Raw genomic sequence first — 27,046 nt, 5'->3', positions numbered from 1 at the left:
ACCCTGCACACTGTGCTTCAGCCACACTGGCCTCCTTACCCTTCTTTGAACACTCCAGGCACATTCCCAGCTCAGGGATTTTACACTGACTGTTCCTTCAGCCTGGAACACGTTCCTCAGATACCTGCATGACTTTCTCCCATACTTCCATCAGATCTTTGTGCAAATGTCATCATTTGTTCTGCATCATCTGCATCATCTAAGGCCTGCAGGAAGCATTCTAATTTCTCGTTTTTTTTGTTTTTTTTTAAGGAAGGTTAGCCCTGAGCTAACTACTGCCAATCCTCCTCTTTTTGCTGAGGAAGACTGGCCCTGAGCTAACACCCGTGCCCATCTTCCTCTACTTTATATGTGGGATGCCTACCACAGCGAGGCTTTTGCCAAGCGGTGCCACGTCTGCACGCAGGATCGGAACCAGCAAACCCTGGGCCGCAGAAGCGGAATGTGGGCACTTAACTGCTGTGCCACCGGGCCAGCTCCAGGAAGCATTCTAATTTCAAATTGCAATCTTCTCCAGGCATTCCCTATTCCCTTTCCATCCTTTATTTTTCTCCATAGCACATAAAACTATCTATCTATCTATCTATCTATCCATCCATCCTGTTAATCATTCATACCACTCCATTAGAAAGTCAGCTTCATGAGAACAGGGACATTTTCCTCTTTTGTTCAGTGTTATATTCCTAGAGCTCAAGAACAGTGCCTGGACATAGTAAACACTAAATAATAGTTGCTGAATAAATGAATGTACCTTACAGATGTTAAAATGAAAAGCAATGTTACCATGAATGAAAAGCTATTCATTCTGACAAGTAATAATTTAAATCTAAATTGTTTTTATTAGAAGAACTTCTAAAGATGTTTGAAAACTTTGGCTCAAAGCCTTAGAGTCTATACTTTACCAAATACTACGCGAGGTGCCAAGATACAAATACAAACAAGAAAGAGACCCTGTCTCCATGGAGGTCAATCTAATGGGCGACGTAGGCATGACAATGAGCAATTAACATATTTAGTGAAAGTATATTCAGAGCGCCAATATCAAGGCTGACATAGACAACATGACATCAAGAGGTGTTTAAGAGAGGCTTAAGGGATGAAATGATATTTTTAGCTAGATCATAATGAAGTAGGGTTTTACTAGGCATTCAAGGGGGTAACAATTATTTCAAGTAGAGAAAAGTATGCAAATAGGAAAGGTGCCAAGAAATGAATACATGTGGCATATGCAGGGAAGGGTACAAAAACCTAGATGTGGTGGCACAAGAAGCTGGAAATAAAATGGGACCTTTTCTACTGAAAGATTTTAAGCAGAAAAGTGGAAAATCATATTTATAGTTAACAAAGGAAATGCTTGTGATAGTAAAAAAAAAAAAAAGGCTGGAGGCTATTGAAACAGACGAAGTAAGAAAATGATGATTAATCATTTTTGCGTCATGGACTACTTGAAGAGTCTGGGAAAGCCTGTAGACTCTTTCTCAGAATACTATTTATAAATGCTCAGAATAAAATACGTAGAATTACAAAGGAAACCAAATATATTGAAGCATAGTTATCAATATATTTTAAAAATTAAGTTCTGCTATAGTAATATATGTAATAAATGCTAAAATCAGTATTATTACATAATAATATATAATTTTAAAGCAATGACAAACAATATTTCAAAATATATTTCAGTAATTTAAAACACTTCAAGATATATATATTTCATATATAATGTGATTGAAAACATCTGCATTTGTATTGGTGACAATGTCACAAGCACTGCTAATATTACTGTCACGCATCGTCTATATTCATAATGAAAGGAAATGCTTAATTTTGGTTAGAGGATAGTAAACATAAGATGTAACTTTTTCCCTATCCATGTTCATGGATCTTAAGTTAAGAACCCCGCACAAAGACTAACGTCCAGGCAACAAGATTGGAAATGAAAGAGATATTTAGAGAGAATATATTACAAATAAATAAACATCCTCTGTTAGGTTAAAAAAAAAAAAAAGTCAAATAGATAAATTAATCCTAACCTAAACTGGATTGACTCCAGATAGTAAAAAGGAAATATCCCTATATCAACTGTTATTTAACAGTTTCCTTTACTTTGCTAAAAAGAGCACAGACAAACAACAGTAATACCGCCAAAGCATGATTCATTTTCAAGATGAATCCCTCCCTGTTCAAAGGTTTACATTGTTTTTGACCAGCATCAGACTGTTTATCCACACAAACTATAAATACATCATTTTTAGAACTAACCAACAACAATGCCTATTTTGTTTTGACATGTAAGATCCAAAAAAGAACACGAAGAAAAATGACCATCGCTCTAACGTCCGCGCTTTAAAAATGAGAAAAACTACACAGACTAATGGGGTGAAATTCCAACACAATAAAATTTTAACATATGCTATCAGGAAGAAAAGGCCTCCTGAAATTCCTTGCTTTCAAAGGGAACGTTAAGTACAACGGCATTGTCAGTCTATAATCTCCTCTCTGAGATGTCTTCTGTTAGCTTTACGCAAAAATACAAAGAGAGCTGTGGAGAAATAAAGCTGAGAGACAATAGTATATTTTGACTCAGAAATCAAGTATTGCTCTTCAACTATTTGTTCTTTTACAAAGAATAAATCCTTAATTGACTGGCGCTTCGCACCTGTTAGCAAAAATATATTGAAAGGTAATTGTTCACAGCCATTTAGTACCTGTTTCTTCCCTTGGAGTAGAAGACACATGAAGGCACAGATGACCTCAATATTTTATGAACATTATGCCCAAAGCCTAGCACAGAACCTGGTGCGTGGTACACTTAATACCAAAGGAAGACTAGGAAGAAAAAAGAAGCTCAAAAGAATACTCTCTGAAGATGCATAAATGGAAGGACTATAAATCTTTCCTAATTTTTCTACTAATCCATCTGGTTCTCTGGTTGACCTAACTGCCCTGCATGTTCTCTGAATCTTTCTCCATGAAGTATTTGGTGAAATTCAAGTTAAGAAAAACGCTCAACACAAAGAGAAAGGTTCTCAAAGAATCTATAACAGCACCTAACTGTGACAAAATATTTACATGTAAAAATGTAAGTAGTTATTTCTGACGTAAAGTTTCTTGCAAATGGCTGAGCATATGAATATCTCATAGTTTTCTAGACATTTTTTAAAAATTCTAAATACCTTTTTAAATGACTGTTTTTACCTAGGACTGGTTCTAAAAGATTTTCATCCTTGAAGAGCACAGGTCACTAGTGAAGTTAAATATACATGAATAACAATTTTTCTCATAAAAATAATAGGGCCAAAGCATAAAGCATCATCTAAGGAGAAAACAGAGGTCCTAAATTTTTCTGAGTTACAGAGTTTCTCTCCAGGATTCCATTTACCTATGTATTTTTCCAGTCTATCTTAAAATTTCCTATAGAAACTATATATCTAGAATTGATTAGGTATTACAAAAGGAGATGTGTTCCAGAGGAAGCTAAAATAAATAAAGATAGGTATGTAGCCAAAAGAATTGCAAAGAGGTATTCAAACAAATAATTATACACACATTCATATCAGCACCATTCACAATCACTAAAAGGTGGAAACAACCCAAATGTTCATCAATGGATGAATGGATAAAAAACTGTAGTATAGACATACAATGGAATATTATTTAGCCATAAAAAGAAATGAAGTACTGATACACGTTACGACATGGCTGTACCTCAAAAACATTATACTACATGAAAGAAGCCAAAAACAAATAGTCACATATTTTATGACTGCAGTTATATGAAATATCCATTACACGTAAATCCATAGAGATGGAAAGCAGACTGGTGGTTGCCAGGGGCGTGGGGAGGGAGGAATGGGAAGCAACCGCTGAAAGAATATGCAGTTTTCTTCCAGGGTAAAGAAAAACGTTTTTGCAAATAGATAGAAATGGTGGCCACACAATATTGTGAAGGTACTAAATGCCACGAAATTGTTAACATTTAAGTGGTTAATTTTATGTTATATGAATTTCAGATCAATTAAATAAATAAGGATTGTTTTCTGGAATAACCATAATCTCGCTACATAAAGTACTCTATCCTTAAAAACTTAAATTGGTCATCTGTCAGGGAGAATCTGCAATGCTTTAGAAAAAGTGTCATCTGATGTCAACAAATATTTTCTGTCATTTTGGTGGGAATGAAATGGTACAACCACTCTGGTATAATCTACCAAGGTCAAGATTTGCATACATTATATAACTCAGCGTTTCCACTCAAAAATGAATACACATTTGCACCAAGAAACAAGTACAAAAATTTTCATCGCATCATTATACATAATAACCCAAGACCGGAAACCACTCAAATATACATCAACAGTACTAGAAAGGATAAATAAATAAGCAGAAGCATATTTGTAGAATGGAATATGTAAAAGCAATGGAAATAAATGAAGTAACCTACAGAGAACATGAATTAATCTCACAGACATAATGTTGAAGAAGCTGAATATACCAAAATATACTCCATAATTCCATTTATATATATACAACAGTGTTTAAGGATACTTCCTTAAGAGTAAAACTATTTTTAAAAAGTAAGGAAGTAATTATCATAAAAGCCAGAATCAGGGTTTACTTCTATGGAGAAGGGGAACAAAAGGTGAGTTCTGGCAATGTTTCATTTTTGGTTAGGGTGATGGTTACAAGACTATTTGCTCTAAGATAAGTTATTGAGCTATACATTTGTTTTATTTTGTTTTTTCTGCAACATACTGGTAGAAATCCCACATAGAGATATTTTAAAATAAAATGCAAATGCTGCTCTAAAATACACATGACTCGTGACCGTTTTCCTCCAACAGGAATATATCTTAATGAACTATAGTACTGACTTTGCTTAAAGGCAGAGTTTTCTGGAAAAGATTTATAGACATGAGATTCAATCGCTAAATTTATGAAAACAGTCTTGAACTTCATATTCCTCATATAGGACACAAAGTATCCCTTATATATTGAAAAAGTTAGGGAGTTAAAGTAGGATGGTAAAGATCACCATTACTATACTGGCTTCAATTTATTAAATAATTTACTAAATTAATAATGTCGCCAAATAAGCCTAAGATGTTGTCTTTGCATGAACAGATTAGAAAAATGGGTTTATTTTACCCAAGATCTCAAAAGTTAAGTATAAAGGGAAGAGGGATTATAGGGTTCAGTGGAAAGAGAGAAAATTAGATTTACCATGTAGAGGTGATCCAGAAGGGCTGCTCGATAGACCTGGAACAGGGCTACAGCGACCTCCTTGCTTAGATGTCAGTTCTTGTTCAATCTCTTCCAGCCCAGCACTTTTCTGGAAACGGCTCATACGATTCACGACTCGTGGTGACAAGTGGGTTCGAACACAAGGCTGGCCACCATAAGGATTGATTGGGAAAACATGGGAAGTCCCCCGGAGCGTACTGATCACAACCCAGCGACAGTCATGGCTAAAGCAGATGTCTTGTACCTAGAAACAAGACATGGAAAAAAGCAAAAATTATTGAAACTATTTGGATTTATCTAAAAGCATCACACACATATCATCAAACGTGAATAGAAATACTTGCCTCATTACCAAATTTATCTAAGATCAGGTTATAAACAAAAAATTTTACTCTATAGATGAGTTTCATGGTGAATACAGATAAAAATTTCAGATCAGCAATCTGATAAGATTTAGAGTAGAGAATTTGGTCCCTTGCTGCAAAGAGTGCCAAGTCAGAAAACAGGACCTAGGCTGTTTCACCCTATACAGCTATAAGAAAAGATACATAAGTCAGGTTTATTTCTCTAAATAAGTCTGCCTTCTAATAAGCAGAAAGTAGTAAAAATAAAAACATACATTATCCAATACAGGTGAAGTTACTAACCCAATTATTCGCTCAACAAATCTTCACTGGATACCCTTGGTAATGAGCACTAGGAACAAAGAGGTGAATAAAAACTAATCCTGGGGCTCACAGCCTAACAGGAGGAAAAGACACGTAAGAAATTTGTGAAAATACAACATATAAAAGTGAAATAAATGTCTTATGTATAAAGCACAGTGGTAAAAAGGAAGGAAAATGTGAAATCTGCTTGTGAGAGGTAAAAAGGAGATGGTAAAGGTAAAGGTTTAGGAGTGGCCTAAAAACCATTCTCTGAATAGGCCTGGATTCTGGAATTAAGTTTTGAAGTAGGATAGACTGACCAAGAAAGGAGAGAAAGACATTCCAATTTAGATATATTCAGATATTCCATTTTAGATATAAATGCATAGATATAAGATGGAAATAATGGGCAAGCAGTTCAGTACACCAGAAACAACATGAGAGTCAGCAGAAACCAGAGCAACAGGTGTTTGGATTTCATTTAAGACACAGTTGAGCCAAAGATTTCCGTTTCAGAAGGATGATTCTGGGAGTAAAATGTAGGGGACTGGATTTACAGAGGGGATGAGGGGAGCTGAAAGAAAATTACGTAGAAGTTCCTTCAATGGTCAGGGATATGGGACCCTGAAGAGAGGTGGGATACAGAAGAGAAAAGGTCTCAAAACACTCTAATGGTGACCCAAATGCCCATCAATGGATGAATGGATTTAAAAGATGTGGTTTATATCCACAATGGAATATTATTCAGCCATGAGAAAAGAGGATATCCTGCCATTTTGTGACAACATGGATGCATCTTGAGCATATTATGCTAAGCGAGACAAGTCAGACAGACAAAGACAAGTATGATGTGATATCACTTATACGTGGCATCTAAAAACAATCAAACCTACAAAAACAGAGGGTAAAGTGGTAGTTACCAGGGAATGGGGGCTTGGGGGATAAGAATGATAGTGTTTAAGGGCACAAACTTGTAATGAGGAGTAAATAAGCCATAGAGATTTAATGTACAGTAAAATGAATATAGACAATAACATTGTACTATAATTATTTAATGTGACAGATTATGACTACAAGAGCAATCATATTACAATATAAATGTATCAACGTAACATGCTTTACACCTTAAATTTATATAATAAAAAACTCATGACAGAAAACAAAACAAAAAAACTTATGTATCTGCAGTGGCTGGCAAACACTGCAAGCCAAATGCTTTCTGTTGGCTGTTGCACCTACAGAATTCTGCCCTTCTAGTGTCAAAGCAGCCACAGAAATTATGTAAATGAATGAGTGCAGCTATATTTAAAAAAAAAAAGGTTATTTACAAAAACAAGCAGCTGTCCACAGACTTGACCTAGGGAAAGTTAGTCACTAATTTTTATGACACTTATCCTGCACTGAATATAGAAGTTCCAGTATTTTCAAATTAACAAACTGAATTTACTAGTTTTATCTCGCTATCAGTCTAATGGTGACAACTTGAACATAAATGTCTCCATTTACTTAAATACTTTTATACTTAAAAAAGAAAGCCAAGTAAAATTCAATATTGTTCTAACCATTTTTTAAGCATAGCCTCTAAAAAGAAGGCAAGTCATAGGTACTTAAGAAAGATTTTCTACATTGACTAAATGATAAACTCAAATAATTTTCTACCATAGAAAACAATCATCAAACAGTGTTTTTTAAAAAAAGGGAAAAAGAATCCACACAAAGTAAAAGAATGGTAGAATAAAGATAAGATATTTGAGCGGGATTTAACATGAAAAATGTACATATGTGTGTATACATATATATGAATATGAGGGATATTAGCTATCAGGAGAACATGAGCTAAGAACATGAGCTTATATATCAAGATGAGATACTTCAGGCTGAGTGGTTAAGGGGTTCGCACACTCCCCTTCAGTGGCCCAGGGTTTCACAGGTTCGGATCCTAGGCATGGACATGGCACTGCTCATCAAGCCATGCTGAGGTGGTGCCCCACATAGCACAACCAGAAGGGCCTACAACTAGAATATACAACTATGTACTGGGGGGCTTTGGGGAGGAGGAGGGGGAAGCAGAGGGGGAGGGGGAGGCTAAGGAGGAGGAGGGGAAGAGGGAGGGGCAGGGGAGGAGGGGGAGGGGAGGTGGAAGGGAAGGAGGGGGAGGGGAGGTGGGAGGGTCAGGAGGAGGGGGGAGGAGGAGGAGGAGGAGAAGAAGAAGAAGATTGGCAACAGATGTTAGCTCAAGTGCCAACTAAAAAAAAAAGATGAGTACTTCATTGCTAGACTACTGCTAGACAAAAATTATCAATATATAGATAAACCCAAAATTCAACCACATGCCTGCCCGTTTCAATTACTGTGAGATACCCAAAGGAAGCTGATATTATAATTAAAGAATCTCCCAAGGGGGCTGGCCCCACGGCCCAGTGGTTAAGTTCGCGGGCTCCACTTCGGTGGCTCAGGGTTTCGCCAGTTTGGATCCTGGGAGCCAACATGGCACTGCTCATCAGGCCATGCTGAGGCGGTGTCCCACATGCCACAACTAGAAGAACCCACAACTAAAAAAATTATACAACTATGTACCAGCGGGCTTTGGGGAGAAAAAGGAAAAATAAAATCTTTAAAAAGAAAAGAATCTCCCAAAAGCTGACAAATTTACCTTCCAGGGATTCTAGAACTACAAATAAAGTCATTCCACAAGTGTTTTACCTCTGTCCTCTGCCTACAATAACTTTCAGCTAAACAGACTCATAGAAAAGGAAGAAAAAGAGAAGAGGCAGTACAAAGAAATGTGTAAACAGTAGAAGCAAGAGAAAAGAAACCTAGTACCAGATGAATTTAATATCATAGTAATAAATGCATTAACACATGCCAGAATCAAATATATAAAGAAAAACATCTTTAGGCTTATTGAGAAATTTGTGTTCCATCCACAGTGGAACTAAACCATGTTATCTAAAACTTTTTTCCAAAACACTTATATCAAGACCACTTCCTGGTCTGTCAATGAAAAGGAGTTTCCGTCTTTCATTTTAAGAATACTTCTGATATGAGGTGGTGCTAACAATCAGTATCAAGGCAGGAAGACAGAATTCCACCTAAATGCTTACTTAGAAAACTGCTATTAGAGAAGTGATTCTGCTCTATGACCTTGAAGACACATCAGGAAACACAAATGAGCAGAGAAGGGCTGCTGAAGATATTAGCTGTCAAGAGACTAGAGAAAGTTTAATCCTTTAAATAACATTACAGAGGATAACAAGCTGCCTACCCATAAAATGCAAAATGATATAACTATTGGTATTATCAAACAAGCTGGGGGGTTTTTCAGATATTATTTAAAAAAAGAAAGACTATACATAATGGCAAACTAATAATACAATGATGAGCTCATCTGCGAGATTTTTGGGCCTCCATTTTGGAAGGACATTTCTAGTTACTATTTTCTCATCACAAAACAGGAGAGCTACATGGGAGCTGTATCTCTCACTGAGCTCCACAGTACTGAATATCATGGCAAGTAACATTTACCATGGACCGGTCAGGCAACTGCTATCAACACAAGTTAAACAAGTAGAGGCACCAAACAAGTACTATCCAAACACCTACTCTCAAACTTAGGGAGCAAACATATTTAGATAACTTTTTTAAAACAGTGACTATTCAATATCCTGAACTCAGAAACTGACCAATCCGAGCAGATCTGGACAGCAAGAGATACACTGTAAGGCTCCAAGCTAGCATTTCAAAATGTGACTAACCGAAGCAGAGAATGAATATGGGCATGAGACAAGTGCAGGTTTCTTTCAGAACAGGGTTCAGCAAACTTTTTCTGTAAAGGGTCAGAGAGTAAAATTTTAGGCTTTGCAGGAAAGAAAGCAAAATCAAGGGTACCATGTAGATACTTACAACAACAAGAAAGAAAACAAATTTTGAGAAAATTTTTACTGAGTATAATTTTTTTTGTAATATAGGTCTACTAATGAGAAAAATGGAATCCTTTTTTATAAGAATAACATTTTGCCTACTTGGGGTTCTAAGCTAGTAATATTATTAACAAGCAGATTCCAGTGCTCATCCATAAAAACCACTCTTAGCTCATGAGATGTACAAAAACAGACAGAAGGCCATGTATGGCCCATGGGCCAGTTTGCTGACCTGTTTTATACCACCATCTTGGTGGTAAATGCATTCCTGTGCGAGCATCACAGACCTCAAAGCAGAAAGAACCTCAGAAATCTAAAGCCAAAGTCAAAAGACAAAGTAGCCGTCAGGTCAGTAGGTATTATTCCTATAGTTTACAATATACTCCACACTATAAAGAAGGACAACTGTACAGAAAGCCTCCTCATAAGAGAAAGCAATACAAGATATGCATTAGGAACATGAGACCAGTGAGATTAAGGTTCTTTTCTAAATTGAATAGCAAGGAGATATTCTGTTTTGTCTTCAAGGTGAATATAGCTATATTCAATTCAACAATGACACATAACTATTACAGAAAATCATTTTAGTTAAAAAAAAAAAATCACACACACGTACACACAGAAATCCCACAATCCAGAGACAACTATTTCTTATTATCTCAGAAGACATTCTTCCAGACATCTAATAAGTGGATATGTATTTACGTATATATTTATGTATATATATATCACATAAATACAAATATAGATACATATACACACGTGCATGCAGACACACATATATAATTTTATACCGGATAAGATTATGAGTAACCAATCTGAAATGTAAAATAATCTTTAAAGTTTAATATTATAAAAAGTAGTGAAAACACATGGAAATAGTACTATAAATATAAAGCCTTTACATGTCATTACAGGGTTTACCTAGAGGTAGTATATCATAGTAAATATATCTACCACTTACTAGCTCCATGACCATGGAAAAGTTGGGCACAACTCTGTGCCTTCTGGTTCTTTATTTGCAAAATGGGAATAACAATGCAAATCTTATGGGATTTTAGGCTTAACGAATTAACATGTAAAGCACTTAGAATAGTGCCTAGCATGTAATAAGCACTGAACAAAGAGGTTTGCTATTATCATAATTACCATAAAAATATATCCCTACTCTGTCCAAATGTCTCTGTTTCACTGCTACCAACTTAGACTAAAGCACTATCATCCCACCACCAGGTTACTACATTTGACTCTTAGCTGGACACTTAATTGAGACCACCTACAAGCAACAAAAGACAAAGCAGATAAACTGCACTTCTTCAAAATTAAAAACACTGTGCATCAAAGGATACTGTCAAAAAAATAAAAAGACAACCCCCTGAATGTGAGAAAATATTTGCAAATAATACATTTGATAAAAGGTCCAACATCTAGAATATATAAAGAAGTCTTTCAACTCGACAACATAAAGACAAATAATGCAATTAAAAATAAGTAAAGGATTTGAATAGACATTTTTCTAAAGAAGATATACAAATGGCCAAGAAGCACATGAAAAGATGCTCAATGTCATTAGTCATTAGGGAAATGCACATAAAAACCACATGAGATACCATTTCATACTGAAAAGAATGGCTATAAATAAAAAGACAAAAGAGCAAGTGTTGACGAGGATGCAAAGAAATTGGAACTCTTACACATTGCCTGGGGGAAGGTAAATGGTACAGCCTTTTAGAAAATTCCTCTAAAAGTTAAACATAGATCTACCACATAACCCAGCAGTTTCATTCTTACATATCCAAGAGAACTGAGAACATAGGTTCAAACCAAAACCTAACGTTCATAGTAATATTCTTCAGAGCTCAGAAGTGGAAACCACTCAAACGTCTTTCAACTAATGAATGGACAAACAAATTATGGTATATCCATACGAGGGAATATTATTCAGCCATAAAAAGGAATAAAGTTCCAACACATTGCAACATGAACGAACTTTGAAAACATGGAAAATGAAAGAAGTTAGACAGAAAAGGCTACACTTTGTATGATTCCATTTACATGAAATGTACAGAACAAGCAAATCCATAGAGACAGAAAATAGATTAGCAATTGCCAAGGGCCAGAGGGAGGAGAACAGAGGGTTGCTAACGAGTACGACATTTCTTTTTTGGGGTGAGGAAAATTTTCTGGAATAAGATGATCGTGATCAGTGTACAACTCTGTGAATACACTAAACACCACTAAATTGTACACTTGAAAAGGGTGAACTTTTTGTATGTGAATTATGTCTCAGTAAAACTATTACTAAAAAATGAAAGAACTCACTAACAAGTTTGCTGAAAGGCAACTTCTACAGGTGCTGTTTCTAGTTTGTGGTTTCCCTTAACTGTCCTTTAGTTCTTAGAGATGTCCCTGTTGTCCTTAGCTCAAAGGAAGGTAAGCAGCTGCTAGGAAGCCTAAGCTAGCATTTTATCTGTGCCCATCTTGGCTCACTTCACATCTGGAGTTGGATTAAACAAATAACTTCAATATAATATGAGTAAAAGATATAACCAGATGTTCTTATTAAGTTTCCCTCCGAGATTCAGCATAAAAGAGTGGCATAAAAGGACAGAAGAAAAATCAAGCAAAGAGTACCTAATTTAGTCTGGGAATCCTCATTAGGACACTCATTATTATCAATTTAGAGCTTTTAAATATACAAATAGAATTCTTAAGACAATTCAAGTACAGTGTGCTTACTTAAATATTTTGCAAATTTATATCAGGTTATATAATTTATTCTTTAAATGGTTCCTGTATTATTTGGTATATTTATAACATCTTACACTTGTTTCTTATTGTAATGATGTAAAATATGGCTATCAGAAACCAATTAGGCCTATAGAAAGCTAATATATTTGTTCCTTAAAACATACTGTAGCTATATTCCAGTAATTATAATTTATACAAATACTTTTTCAGAAATCTGAATTATCCATTTTTAAATACTTCATTGATTTAATAACCCAAAACAATAATATTTGAGGCAACCAAAATCTAATATGGCTGACATACACTCACATGGAACAATTATGTCCAAAATTTTATCAAAACCAAAAAAACCCCACAACAACTTCAAATGTATATTTAATTCACAAAACAGGTTGAATTCAAACTACATATAAAACAAGAGTATTTGAGCACTAGAATGAGGTGTTACTACATTTAAGTACCTAAGATATAAAAATCAGCATCCTATAAGGCTCCAAATTTATGCCACAAATTCACCTCCATAACCCAACTAACTAGTTACAGTGATAAAAAAACAATTTAGGGTTATTTTAACATCCTAAAATTTAAAGCAGAGATTCTCAAACTTTAGTGTGATAAGAAGCACCTAGATTATTTGTAAGAACTGCAGATCCTTTGGTCCCATCTTCAGAATTATGATTCAGTAGGTACTGGGAGGTGGGGGAGCTATGACCAAGAAATCTGCAGTTTTAGAACACTTGGAAAATGTCTGATACCAACCTAATGTCTGTAATCCAGAGTTAGAAAATAAAATAAAGTGACCAGACACGGCAGTCCCCCTTACCTCATACCAAACCTTAGAAATTATATAAAAGATACTTTAAAAAAAAAAGCAATAGCAATGATTGCCTAGGGCATTAGTGTGACAGAAGATTGAAATGGGCAGGAGGAAACTTTCTGGGATGATGAAAATCTCCTATATTTTGACTGTGGTGATGGTTATATAGATGTAACTAGTGAATGGTAAACTGAACACCCATCTCCAACCTTCACTCCCTCACCTGACACCACTACAGATGTTTCAGATGCGCTTGCCCAGCCTCTCTTACAGCAAGTGTTGACATATTTATGATCAGTCAGACAAAAGCAGGATGTGATTGCAGGATTCTGGGAAAGTATCCACTTTCCTGATAAAAGGAATTAACATCACTGATGCTGCCCTTACTCCCCATCTTACTGCCTTGGATTCAGAAATGATGCCCACGGGAGTGGCAATTATAAAGCAATCATGAGAGAAAGCAAAAAAGTCACAGAGACATTGTTGAGCAATTGTTCCAAAACCAGTGCAGCCTTCTAGTAATGTGAGAAAAATAAACGCTGATTTTTAAAAACCATTGTTAAATGCGATTTTGTTTCTGTAGCCAAACACGTGCCCAAGGAGTCAAATACCAATTCCTTTTCTTTCTTTAAAAAAAAAAGAAAGAAAACCAAAAAGCAGAGAGTACTTGGGTAAAAAGTCTCAAATCCAAGAGTACTATACTTTCAGAAGCCTGTAAGAATGGCAATCAAAGCCATAAAGACAAGTCCCAGAGAGCGAAAACTAACGAGCCAAGGTCTAAGCCATCAGATGAGGTTATGTTTAGTAAAAACTTACAGGAAAATATAAAAAAGAAGCTATTTGCATAAGAATTAATATACAAGTTCTAGAGACATTCCCAACACAACACTTTAATAATTTTTATCCTTCAAAATTGATAAATATACTTTCACTAAAAATGCTGTAACTCTGACTATCATAACAAGGTTAGTGGCAATAAAAGTTTGCTTGGGAATAAGTTACCTAGAATGGAAATGCGGTAAAGAGGGAGAATCCACACATATTCTCCATCCCATCTCCCTACTCCCTCCCCCATCAATTTTTCATATTCACTTACTTGTTCAATAAATATTCATGGAAAGCCTATTACATGTTTTGCACTCTTCTAGGTGCCAGAAATTTGAAAATGAGCTAAAATAAGCAGCATGCAATTATCATCTAAACCAAAAATTACACTCTCGGTCATCCATGCCAGAGAAACGAAAACTATGTTTACATAAGATATTCATAATAGCCCAAAACTGTAAATAGTCCAGGTGAATGTTTAAACAAATTGTGGGAGTCAGGTCTACTTATAAAAGGGCAACATGAGGGAACTGTTCAGTATCTTGACAGTGATGGTGCATACACACACCTACATATGTGATTAAATTGTACAGACCTCAGCATGCCCACGCACACACACACATGCACACAATCCGGTGAAATCTGAAAAAGATCAGTGGTAGACTGTACCAATGTTAATATTCCAGTTGTGATATACTCTAGGTTTTACAAAATGTTACCATTGGGATAAAATGGGTAAAGTACACATGGGATCTCTTAGTATCAGTTCTTACAAGTGCATATGAATCTACAACTATTTCAATAAAAATCTGAACCAAGAGAAAGGGAAAGTGACCCCTTGCAAACACTACACAGCCAGCAGTGCTAATGTAGCTCACTCCTGCTGTAGCCTGAACTTGAGTGGAGATGAGGATGAGGGGTAGCCAAAACTGCCAAGGACTGCAAGGTGAAACTTGGCAGTGTTGGGAGTGGGGACAGAAAGAAAGGGGCTGCTGTGCCTGGACACTCACTGGACAATGGCAAGTGGCAAGACTGCTCTCGGGGAAATAAGTAGCACCAACACTGAGCAAAATTAAGAAAAAAGGCAACACTCCTGGTTGCCCCCATGGTACCTGCGGGCCAGCCTCCTCTGCCACCAAGATAGGAGATAATGTGATCACTTGGCAGTTGTCACTGGAAAAACTGACATGTGCACATTAAACACATTTGTCCATGTTCTCAAGTAGGTGGAAATACTCCATGTACTCATAGAGGGAAAAATATCCTGGAACAGAGTGTAAGCAAAGTTCATAGTAGAGAAAAGACGCTAAAGTGATCTTGTGGGCATACTACTGTTGCAGCTTCTGTTGATGAATGTGTAACTGGTATCAATGGCTTAACTGATTGTACTTACATGCTTTTAAGTGCCAGAGGGTATCCTCTGCCAAGTAGACAGAGGTGATGGTGGGACAAGTGCACAACAGACTACCTACTAGACTTCCAGTTCCTTCCCATGTTATGGTATAGAAACAACAGAATCCCAGTAGGAAAAAGTTTAGGTAAAGACTTAATGGCTGCTGAAGTTCTCAAAGGTGTTATCCCAGTACAACATCGCCACCTGCCTGATCCAGCAACCAAGTACACTCCCTTTTTTAGATGCAGCTACTAACCTGCTACTAAGTTCTTGTTTCTGAACAACTGATCTATGGAGGCCTTGTGATTTCCCAGACCTACATTGGGATGGGTCACCTCAAATTTGATGATGAACATGGTGGGTAGGGCCCAACAGGGCTTGCTAGTCAAATGGAAATGGTATGTTCCACAATATGTTCCAGGCTGGCCCTAGCAACAACTTGTTTTTACAGTTACTTTATCACTTATTACACTGCCTGAAGCAATGCCACCGGCTCAAGAGGCCCTTGACTCACAGGGCTTCCTTTAAATGCCTGATTCACTGACGGCTTGGCTAAGATGAGAGGTGATGGTGTCCATGGCCCAAGGCAGCTGTAGAACCCCAACAAAACTCTGTAGGAACAAATGTAAGGACCAATCAGCACAGCAGGATAATGGAAAGCTGTCACCTCTGCTTTAATTGATGAGTCACTCTAACTGTGGGCCAACCGTGCCCACTTGTTTATGTATTGTCTATGGATGCAGATATGCTACAATGGCAGAGGTGATACAAAGAACATTTAGAATACAGAGTTCAAAATATTTATTACCCAGCCCTTTATGGAAAAAGTTTGCTGATCCCTGCTTTAGACAGTACTCCTAAGGACTGAAAATGTTACATTTGTACTGACACTTGGGCAATTGTCAATGGCCTGGCCAAAGGTCTTGTTTGCCATAAGGAAAACGACATACTGGCAGATTGCAAATGCCTTTCTGTTAGAGTCATGAGCTGCACAAACAAATCATGCTGGTAAGTGGCAATATGAGTCACTCATGCCCAAGGTAAGATTTCATCTGCTTATGAGAATGACTGGAATCAACCTACTGACCAGGCCTCCTGTGCCCAGTGTTTTCCATGTAAATCTGTCAATAATAAATGCTCATCTGGGGTTTAAGTCCCATCTATTACCCACTGTTTTGTATCCACTGAATATGTGGATCCCCTTGAATATATGATGTCATAACTGCTGGGGTTAGCTGTTTAACTATCTATGAGGTCAATATGGCTGATGGGGTTACTCAGATACTTGTCTTTTTTTCCCCCAATTTGTTCTATCAAATGTTGAGACAGCATTAAACCCAGTTTTACGTGCATACACATTTAAATCTTCCTGTTAATTTGGCTCGAACATTATGAAATATCTCTGGTAACAGGCTTTGTCTTAACCTCTATTTTACATGATATTAACACAGCCAAATTTTCAACACTCTTATATTTATTATTTACATGATATATCTTTTAACATGCTCTTACTATCATATTAATGTCTCTATATTCAAACTGAATCTCTAATAAGACGCTTTCTTCTTTTAGATTGGAATACATTAACATTTAATACAATTATTTATATGGGTAAATTTTGATGCGCCACTTAACATTTGTTTTCTGTTTATCCTATCTGTTTCTTGTGCTTCTACTCCTTCTTTTCTGCCTACTTTTGAATTAATTGAACATTTTTTTAGAATTCCACTTTTTTTTTTAAGGTATACTTTTTGGGGAGGAAAATTGGCCCTGAGCTCACATCTGTTGCCAATCTTCCTGTTCTCTTTTTCTCCCCAAAGCACCAGTACACAGTTGTATATTCTAGTCATAAGTCCTTCTAGTTCTTCTGTGTGGGATGCCGCCACAGCATAGCTTGATGAGCAGTGTGTAGGTTCACGCCCAGGATCCGGACTGGCAAACCTTGGGCCGCCAAAGTGGAGTGCATGAACTTAACCACTACACCACTGGGCCAGCCCCCCTAGAATTCCATTTTAATTGAAGTTTTGTCTTCTTAGGTACAGCATGTTGAACCTTGAAATAGTATAGTTCCACATACCTGCTCCCACCCCAGCACCACTGGTCCTTATGCTATAGTTATCATATGAATTACATGTATACACAATATAAGACCCAGAAAATGACGTTAAAATTTTTTATATATAAATATGATAATTTTAACATTTCTATATATTTTAAACAAATTAAGAAAAGGTAAAAAATCATCCTCTCTAATAAGAAATTTACCATTTCTCAGATATTTCATTACTTCCAAAAGATCCAAATTTGCTCTGGTATCATTTCCATTTAGCACATTTTCTAGTGTGCAGGCTTTACTGGTTGCTCCTTCATTCTTGAATGATGCTATTGCTGGATGGGGAATTTTTGATTGTCAGTATTTTTTTCTTTCAGTCCTTTAAACATGTTATTCCACTGCCCTCTGACTTCCATGGTTTCTGGTGAGAAGTCAATACTTTGCTGAAATGTTATTTCCCTGTATGTAATGTGGTATTTTCCTCTGGCTACTTTCAAGATTTGGTCTTTACTTTGATCTTCAGAAAGTTGACCATGATGTTTTTAAAGTTCAGTTTTGTCATATTTGAACCTATTTGGTGTTTGCTTATCTTTCTGAAGATTTAAATTTATGTCTTTCAACAAATTTGGGAGGTTTTCTGTCTTTATTTCTTCTCTTCTTTTCTGCCTCATTCTCTGCTTTCCTTCTACACAGATCAAGAGGAATTTTGTCCCAGGATATATGCAGTCTCAATCATACTTGATTTGATGACATTGGAGGTTTTGGGTAGATGATATTTTAAAGCCATTTTAGAGTTACAGTTGATGCTGCAATGGATTGAGGCTTTCAGGGATGGTGGAATGGGGTAGATATTTTGCATGTGGGATGATCCCAAATTTGAGGGGTCAGGGAGTGGACTGTAGCAAAGTAAACTGTGGTTCAAAAAAAGATCTATCCAGATCTTAATCCCTAGACCCACATATAGTATATTACAGACACAAAGAGCAACTATTACCTTATATGACAACATGTATGATTAATTTATAGATCTTGAGAATTTATCCTGGATTATTAGCGTTGGTACTAAATGCATTCACATGTATCCTTATATGATAGAGAAGAGAAGACACAGAAAAGAGGAAGAGGAAATGAGACCCCAAAGACAGAGACTGGAGTGATGTGGTCATAAGGCACAGAATGCTGACAGTCACCAGAAGCTGGAAAAGGCAAAGAATGAACTCTTTCTTAGAAGCTCTAGAGGGACTGTGGCCTTGCCAACATCTTAATTTTGGACTTTCAGCTTCCAGAACTGTGAGAGAATAAATTTCCATTATTTTAAGCCCCCAAGTTCATGGTCATTTGTTATGATAACAACAGTAGAGAAATAAGCAATAAATTTGGACATCTTCCCGAATAAGGTCAATTTTATGTTGTGGAGTGCCCAGGACTGAGGTTGCTGGGTATGGTAAGTGTATGTTAAGATTTTAAGAAACTGCCGAACTATTTTCCAGACTGGCTGTAGCATTTTACCTTTCCAACAGCAATGTATGAGAGACCCAGTTCCTCCACTCACGGACCTTTGAAAGTTTTTTAAAAGGTGCTATAGATACCAGACAACCTGTGCCTTTTCATTCTGTTAACAGTGTTTTTCAAAGAGCAAATTTGTTTTATTTTAATGAACCCTAATTTGTCAGTTTTTCTTTAATGAATTTTGCTATGTAAGAAATCTGTGTCTAATCCAAGTCACAAATGTAAGACATTTCCTTCTAAAAGTTTTGTAATTGTAGGTATTACATTTAAATCTATGATCCAATTAAAATTAATTTTTGTATATGGGATAAAGTATGGATTGATGCTCATTTTTTCTGCACATAAATACCCAATTGCTCCATCACCATTGTTGAAAAGACTAACCTTACTCCATTTTTCACCTTTGCACCTTGGTCAAAAATCAATTGTCCACATGTATGGGAATGTTGCTGGATTCTCCACTGACTACTTTAGCTGTAATAAGTCTTGCTATCAGGTAGTGATATCCCTCCAACTTTGTTTATCATTTTCAATGTTATTTTGCCCATTATAAGTCCTACGTATTTCCACGTGAATTTTAGAATTAGCTTGTCAATTTCTACCAAAGAGAAAGTCCTGCTGGGATTTTGATTGAGATTGTATTGAATAGACAGATCAATTTGGAAAGAAATATATCCTAACAATATTAAGCATTCCAGCCTAAGAACATGGTTTAACTCCCCATTTATTTAGGTCTTACTCTCAGCAATGTGTTATAGTTTTCAGAGTACAGGTCTTACATATGGTACAGTCGCTATTTTTTACTTTTAACTCACTTTTTAAAAATTATCAATTACCTATTGTTTCTTGCTAGTATACGGTATTCTGAAACTTTGTTAATAATCACTTCTTAGTTTTAACTTTCTGTAGAATCCATTAGACTCTATACACAGACAATCATGTCATCTTTAAATAAATATTGTTCTACTTCTTCCTTTCTGGTATGATGGTGGTTCTTTCCATGGTCTCAGATTTCCTCTGCAGATCTCAGGAGGGTCTCTCTTTGCACCTTTCATCTCTCTGGTATTCTGTCCTGAGAACTCTATGACTTTCACCTCCCTGAACTATTAGCAATATCTCATCAACAAAGGGAGTCTACCTGGCTCCACTTAGGTTCCCTATCTATGCACCATGGGCTAGAAATTCTTTCAAGACAGTAAGCTACGCCAAACATAGGGCTCTTCTCATTTGTTTCCCATCTCTCAAGGATCAAAGTGAAGGTCCTAACACTGACCCTTTGTCATTTACCATGCCAGGTGTTTTACTAAGCATTTTACATCTATTATTTCTGATATTTCCTGAAATAAACCCTATGAAATAGGTATTGGCTCCATTTTACAGATGAGTAAATTAAATCTTAAGGAAAGCAGATAATTGGTCCTTGATTATATAATTACTAAGCAGCATCAAAGTATATATCAAAGCTGGGGATGTGGGAAATGGGGAGTGACTGCTAATGGCTAAAGAGTTTATTTTAAGGGTTATGAAAATGTTCTGAAACTAGACACTGGTGGTGGTTGCATAACTGTGTGAATATACTAAAAAAAATCACTGAGTTACACATTTAAAAATGAATTTTATATTATGAGAATTATATCCCAATAAAGCTAATGTTTTCTGGAGAAAAAAATTGAAAAAAATCATGACCATAGGTTTGCGTTTAGCAAATAAAAATATAGAAAGTCTAGTAAAATTTGAATTTCAATATAAGCATAAGTAGGCAGTATTTGGGACATACCCAGATCAAAATTATTTGTTTTTAGCTGAACTGACCATCAAATACTATCAATTAATAATATCAATGAATAGCTAGGTTCTGTTCCCATTGAGAATTAAACATACTATTCATACTATTTTGCAGCACTGCTCTGATAAAAGTAACACTTATCTGATGTGCAGATGCTTCAAAAGCAGGTTTACCATTCATCGAAATTAGCATGTTAAGTACCAAAATTACTTCTGTCTGCTTCAGTAAGACATTATGCAAGTATATTAACAAAATATTGTAGGTTTTACTACATAAGACTTTACTGCTGAAAACTAGGGAATATTTTTCTAACTGCATATGTGCTTTATGAGGAAAATTACTGTCAGATGCAGAGGATATCCCAAGTCATAGATCACAAAACAACTTAATTCAACATAATTAGATCCACATACTTGATTTTTTTTCCTTGCTTGATTAAAGTACCCTCAGTTCTTGGAAGAATCCAGAATGACATGATTTTGAAGTACTCAAAGATGGAAAGAGACCACGTGCCATATAGATTTCATCATCAGTATTAAATTTTATATATCATTTCAAAATAACTTTCAGTAGAAGCTTATAAAAATTAAGTTTGTGGTCATTAATTGAGTTTCCTTAGATCTTAAAGTTTGGTATTTAGAAATTTCCAACCTCCTAAATTACAGGGTATGACATAGAACAAAGTAATTTTAATAACTTCTATTTGATTTTCCTACCTGTTAAATAGGAATAGTATTGTCAGGAGCAAACATGTGCACCTACAAATATCTGTCTGCGTGCAAGGCACTGTTCTGAGAATGAGAGATACCAGGAAGCTTAAACATGGTCTCTATTTACAAGTTGGAGGTATAGGTAAATTAAATGATAAATAACACTAATACAAAAGAGGTGTCAAAAATAGGTGCAAGTGAAAAAAAAGGTATAAGTGCTTAGAATATTCAAATTCTAGGAGGATATAGATGACGTAGTGCATACCAGTGACTACTGAGGGTAGGACAGTGATTATAAAACCAGAGTTAAGAAATAAAATGTGCCCAGTAGCATACTGAAATATCAAATCTTTACCTAAAATGTTATCTAATTGAAAACTTCCATACAAAAGAAACAAAACCAAATGGTAACTAAACATAAGAGTAAGCAAGTTAGTTGTGCTAGAAAGTAAGGACATTGTCAAAGAATAGTGGAGATGTGTCAAAAGGACACAGATGCTAAGTTAATAGGCTCAAACTGGCCATACCTGGAAAATTTGAACATTAAAATAATTATTGAATGAATATAACCCATTGAATAAAATAGGAACCCATTAAACCCAATGACATATGTAAATAAAAGAAGTAATACAAAGGTTGATGAGAATGGGATATTTACATAGTTTAAAATGACTTCTCTTAACCCACTATCCACCCAGGGCAGAGCACAAAGGCAGCAGATGGAAACGCCCATCTCCTAGTCTCACCCTGAAAGAGGTATACGCGCATACTTTAAAAGTTGCTGCCTGAGGGTCCAGCTTCCAATCAGCCTGCATCTAGGTGCTGACTGAGATCCACATCACATTAAGAAAATCAAGGATACAGGGCCGGCCCCGTGGCCGAGTGGTTCAAGTTCCACATGTTCCACTTCAGCAGTCCGGGTTCACAGGTTCAGATCCTGGGCCCAGACCTACTCCACTCATCAAGCCACACTGTGATGTCATCCCACATAAAATAGAGGAAGATGGACACATATGTTAGCTCAGGGCTAATCCTCCACACCAAAAGAAAGAAAATGAAGGATAAAGATCATATGATCCTACCAACAGATGCAGAAAAAGCATTTGAAAAAATTCAACATGCCTTCATGATAAAAAAAAAAAAAACTCTAAATAAAGTGGGTATAGAGAGAATGTACCTCAAAATAATAAATGCCATATATGACAACCCACACCTAACATCATACTGAATGGTGAAAACTCAAAAGCTTTTCCTCTAAGAACAGGAACAAGACAAAGATGCTCACTCTCGCCTCTTTTATTAAATATAGGACTAAAAGTCCTAGCCAGAGCTATTAGGGAAGAAAATGAAACAGAAGACGTCCAAATTGGAAAGGAAGAAGTCAAACTGCCTCTATTTGAAGATAACATGACCTTACATACAGAAAACCCTAAAAACACTGCCAAAAAACTGTTAGAACTGATAAATGAACTCAGTAAAGTTGCAAGATAGAAAACCAAACATACAAAAATCATTTGGGTTATTATACACTATTATTGAACATGAGAAAGAGAAATTACAAAAACAATCCCATTTACAAGTGAATCAAAAAGAATGAAACACCTAGGAAAATTTAACCAAGGAGGTAGAACACCTGTGCCCTGAAAACTATAAGACACTGATTAAAGAAAGTGAAGAAGACAAATAAAGGGAAAGATAACTGGTGCTCTTGAACTTGAGAATTAATATCGTTAAAAGGTCCATACCGCCTAAAACAATCTACAATGTTAATGCAAACCCTATCAAAATTTCAGTGGTATTTTTCACAGAGAGACAACAAACAATCCTAAAGTTTGCGTGGAACCACAAGACTCTGAATAGCAAAAGCAATCTTGAGAAAGAACAAAGTTGGAGGGATCATGCTTCCTAGTTTCAAACTATATTACAAAGCTACAGTAATCAAAACAGTATGGTATTGACATTAAAAACAAATGCTAGAAATAAGGCAAAACAGGAAAGTAAAAAATAGAAGGTATTATTAACAAAGAAAAGATTACAGCTATCACTACTATAGTTGCCCATTGTTTGAGAGTTCCTAGTCAATGTAATTAAAAAAAAAACAAAACTGAAAAATGTCAAAATTATCATGATTTTCAGAAAATATATTCTACTTACAAAACCCAAGAAAATTCACTGAAAAACTACTTAATCTTACAACAGAGTCTAGCAAAGCAGGAAGATACAAATATTTGGTAGACAATAATCAACAGGTTTTTTATCATACCATAGCAATAACTAATTTTAAAACACAGTAATTCCTAGATGCAAAATTTCCATATTGTAAACTTGTCAACTCTAACTGTATAAAAATGTAATTTCAATGCAATACAAATAAAATACTCCAAAAGACTCTTTATATAACTTAAAAGGCTCAATCTAAAACGCATCTCAATGAGAAAATGCTCAAGATTAGCTGGGAAAGTTTTTGAAAATGAACGACAAATCATGTTAAAAAGCTAAAGTAAGTAAAACAGCATAATGTTGGTGAAAGGTATTGTTTTATTTTTACTTTCTACTAGAGAAATTTCAGAACATACACGAAGTATACAGATTGCTATAATAAACCACCACTATCGACATGACCCAGCTTCAATAACTAATAACACTTTGCAAATCTTGTTTAATCTATCTCTTAGTATGTTTGTTTTGTTTCACCAGAGTAGTTAAAAGCAAATAGAGATGTCCTATTGTTTCACCTGTAACTACTTCAGTACGACTTCAGGATATGTGACTAATAGATAAAGACAAAAAAAAAAAAAAAACACAACACAATTTCAGACCCAGTAAAATTAACTGATTACTATTATATAATATCCAGTTAAAGGTCAATTTTCTCCAACGGTCTCAAAAACCTCTCTTTATGCTTTGTTTAAATCAAGCTTCCAAAAAAGTTCACACATTGCATTTAGTTGATGCATCTCTTCAGATTCTTGTAATCAACATAACAATCCCCCTATTCTCAGTGTCATTTATTTGTTCTTTTATCTAACCAACATTCCCCTACTGCTACATTATTTTAAAGCAAATTCCAGACATCTGTAAATACTTTAGTATGTATCACAAAAAAATAAGGACATTAAATTCTTTAATAATATCTACTCAGCCAAATGTTCTAATGTCACCATTTGAATGAAAAATAAATTTTTATACTTGATTTGTATGAAACAGGATTCAAACAAGGTCCACACTTTCTACCTAGACATTATTCTCTAAAATTACTTTTAACTCTCGCCACATACCCACTTTTATTTTCTCAGTACAATTATTTGTTGTAAAAACCAGGGCAGACTTGTAATGAAGAACTTGCCACATTTAAAAGTTGGCTAGTTGCATTCTCATAATATTGTTTAACTTGTCCCTCTACCTCTGTATTTGGTTTAAAGCGTAATTATATATAGACGCTGCATTAGACTCAGGTTTAGTTTAGAGAGCTGGGCAGAACTATTTCCCATGTGATATTGTATACACTCTATTGCATCATATTGGGAAGCACATGATAGCTGACTGTTCCACTTTGTAATGTTAAGACTCATCAGCTAAAACGAAACACAGAGGATTATTGCGTGGGTCCATTGTTTCATTAGGGCTAGCAATTCTAACTCTTTTTTTGAATTGAGGTATAACTGACATATAACATTATATTAGTTTCAGGTGTACAACACTCGATATCATATATACTGCAAAATGATCACCAGGGTAAGTTAAATTCTAACATTTTTTATTTTAGAATTCCAATAAAAACTTTCCCTCATCAACTACTTGCTCATCTTATTAAATTGATACAAGAAAGGCTGAGTAAATGCTGGATGCTTTCCCTTTAATTACCAATTTTCAGAATAATGAGTTAATAAACAAGCAACCTACTCAGTAATTCCCAATGCTCCCTTTTTGATATCATTATAAACTTATGGGTTTCTATATATTTAAGATGTTTCATGGACGTCTATGTATTTAAGATGTTTCGTTCTATTTAGAAATTTTTAATGGAAATTTATGATAAACGGCATTTTAGACTATTGGGAAAGGATAGACTAGTCAATAAATAGTGTTGGGTCAATGAGCTCCCTCTCAGAATAAAGTATATACAGCAGTGTACTAGTAAATGCACAACCATAGGCTCTGTGAAACAAAAGAGTATGTGGTACTTTAGGCAACTAACATATCTCAGTATCTACCAAGCAATATTAAGAGTATTAAATACATGTAAAGCACTTAGCATGGTGCCTAACACAAATGCTCAATAAATTATATATATCGGGGGGTGTGTCTGTGTGTAGTCATGTGCTGGTAAATGTTAAAAATTGGCTCCCTAAGGGAAAAATAGCTCTGACTTTTAGTCTTTGATGATTTCCATTGTGTATTTCACGGTGTCAATGTAATGTCATGACCTCCAGGGTTGGGGACAGACGTGCATAACTGATTCTCATTAGCCACTGTGAGCTGGCTCCAGTATATACCATATAACATACTAGTATATACCAGTATATTATCCATACAGTCATATGCATTATAAAACAATTATTTTGTGTATATGTGAATATGTATGTGTTTACATGTATATGTGTGTGTATGTATGTATGTATGCAAGCATGTATACAGAATCAAAATGCCTAGAAATCGGGTTGGAGAAACGAATATCAAATGGATGACAGGGTTTTCTCTGGGGCAAGAAATGGTATCAGAGTAGGAGGAAAAGGATAAATCAACTTTTGTCTTATCAACATTCACTGAACTGTTCACCTACTGCTAATGTATTTATTGGCTCAAAATAGGATAAATATTTTTTCTTAATTATCTGACCCACTCTATCACCAAGAACAATATGTTCTCACTAATATTAACATTAAGCTCCAATATGATATAAATAACCAGCTAGATTAGATGTCATGTTACACAAAGAAAACACCTTCTGAAAAATATACGACTCACTTTGGCTTCAGTCTCTCCCCTGTGAAGAGTATACAGATGATGGACAGCACTTTGTGACGAGGACCAAGGATGAGTCAGAATTTGGAAGACATGAAAGTCATGGCCAAGAGTGTCTGTTGTGACTAGAAGCATTCCTGAAGGGAAAAAAAGGGTAAAAATAAAAACCGTTATGTATATGGATGAAATATTTTCACAAAGTATTCATCATGCTTTACAATATTACCAAAGGGAAAAAATTGCTAAATATATAAGAAACTTCTCACAATAAAAAAACTAAAACACAGAATCTTTTTCCTATGTGAAATACAAGACTTTAACGCCACATTAGTATTCAAGCAGAGCGAGGATACTAAAATGCAAAGGCTTCAAGATGTACAACTAGTAAACTTTTATATGCCTGAATTTACAGAGTTTACAAGCATTTTA

General features: G+C 35.5%; 1 protein-coding gene across 20 annotated transcripts in view; it reads right to left on the bottom strand.

Moving 5' to 3' along the window:
* BCAS3 (BCAS3 microtubule associated cell migration factor) overlaps positions 1 to 27,046 on the bottom strand; it is a 569,848-nt gene that overhangs the window by 332,455 nt on the left and 210,347 nt on the right. For all 20 annotated transcript variants that reach the window (XR_011493725.1, XR_011493724.1, XM_014856948.3 and 17 more), the window contains exons 14-15: positions 26,621 to 26,754; positions 5,221 to 5,485 (exon numbers count right to left, since the gene is read on the bottom strand). Coding sequence is in view for 18 of the 20 variants with exons in the window: in XM_014856948.3 (XP_014712434.1) it covers positions 5,221 to 5,485; positions 26,621 to 26,754 (399 nt within the window). In the remaining 2 variants the exon portion in view is untranslated. The remainder of the gene's footprint in view (positions 1 to 5,220; positions 5,486 to 26,620; positions 26,755 to 27,046) is intronic.

The sequence above is a fragment of the Equus asinus genome, chromosome 13 (assembly GCF_041296235.1).
Source record: "Equus asinus isolate D_3611 breed Donkey chromosome 13, EquAss-T2T_v2, whole genome shotgun sequence".
Lineage (NCBI taxonomy): Eukaryota > Metazoa > Chordata > Mammalia > Perissodactyla > Equidae > Equus > Equus asinus.
Note: the sequence above shows the minus strand (reverse complement) of the source record. Positions and strands in the feature narration are given on the sequence as shown.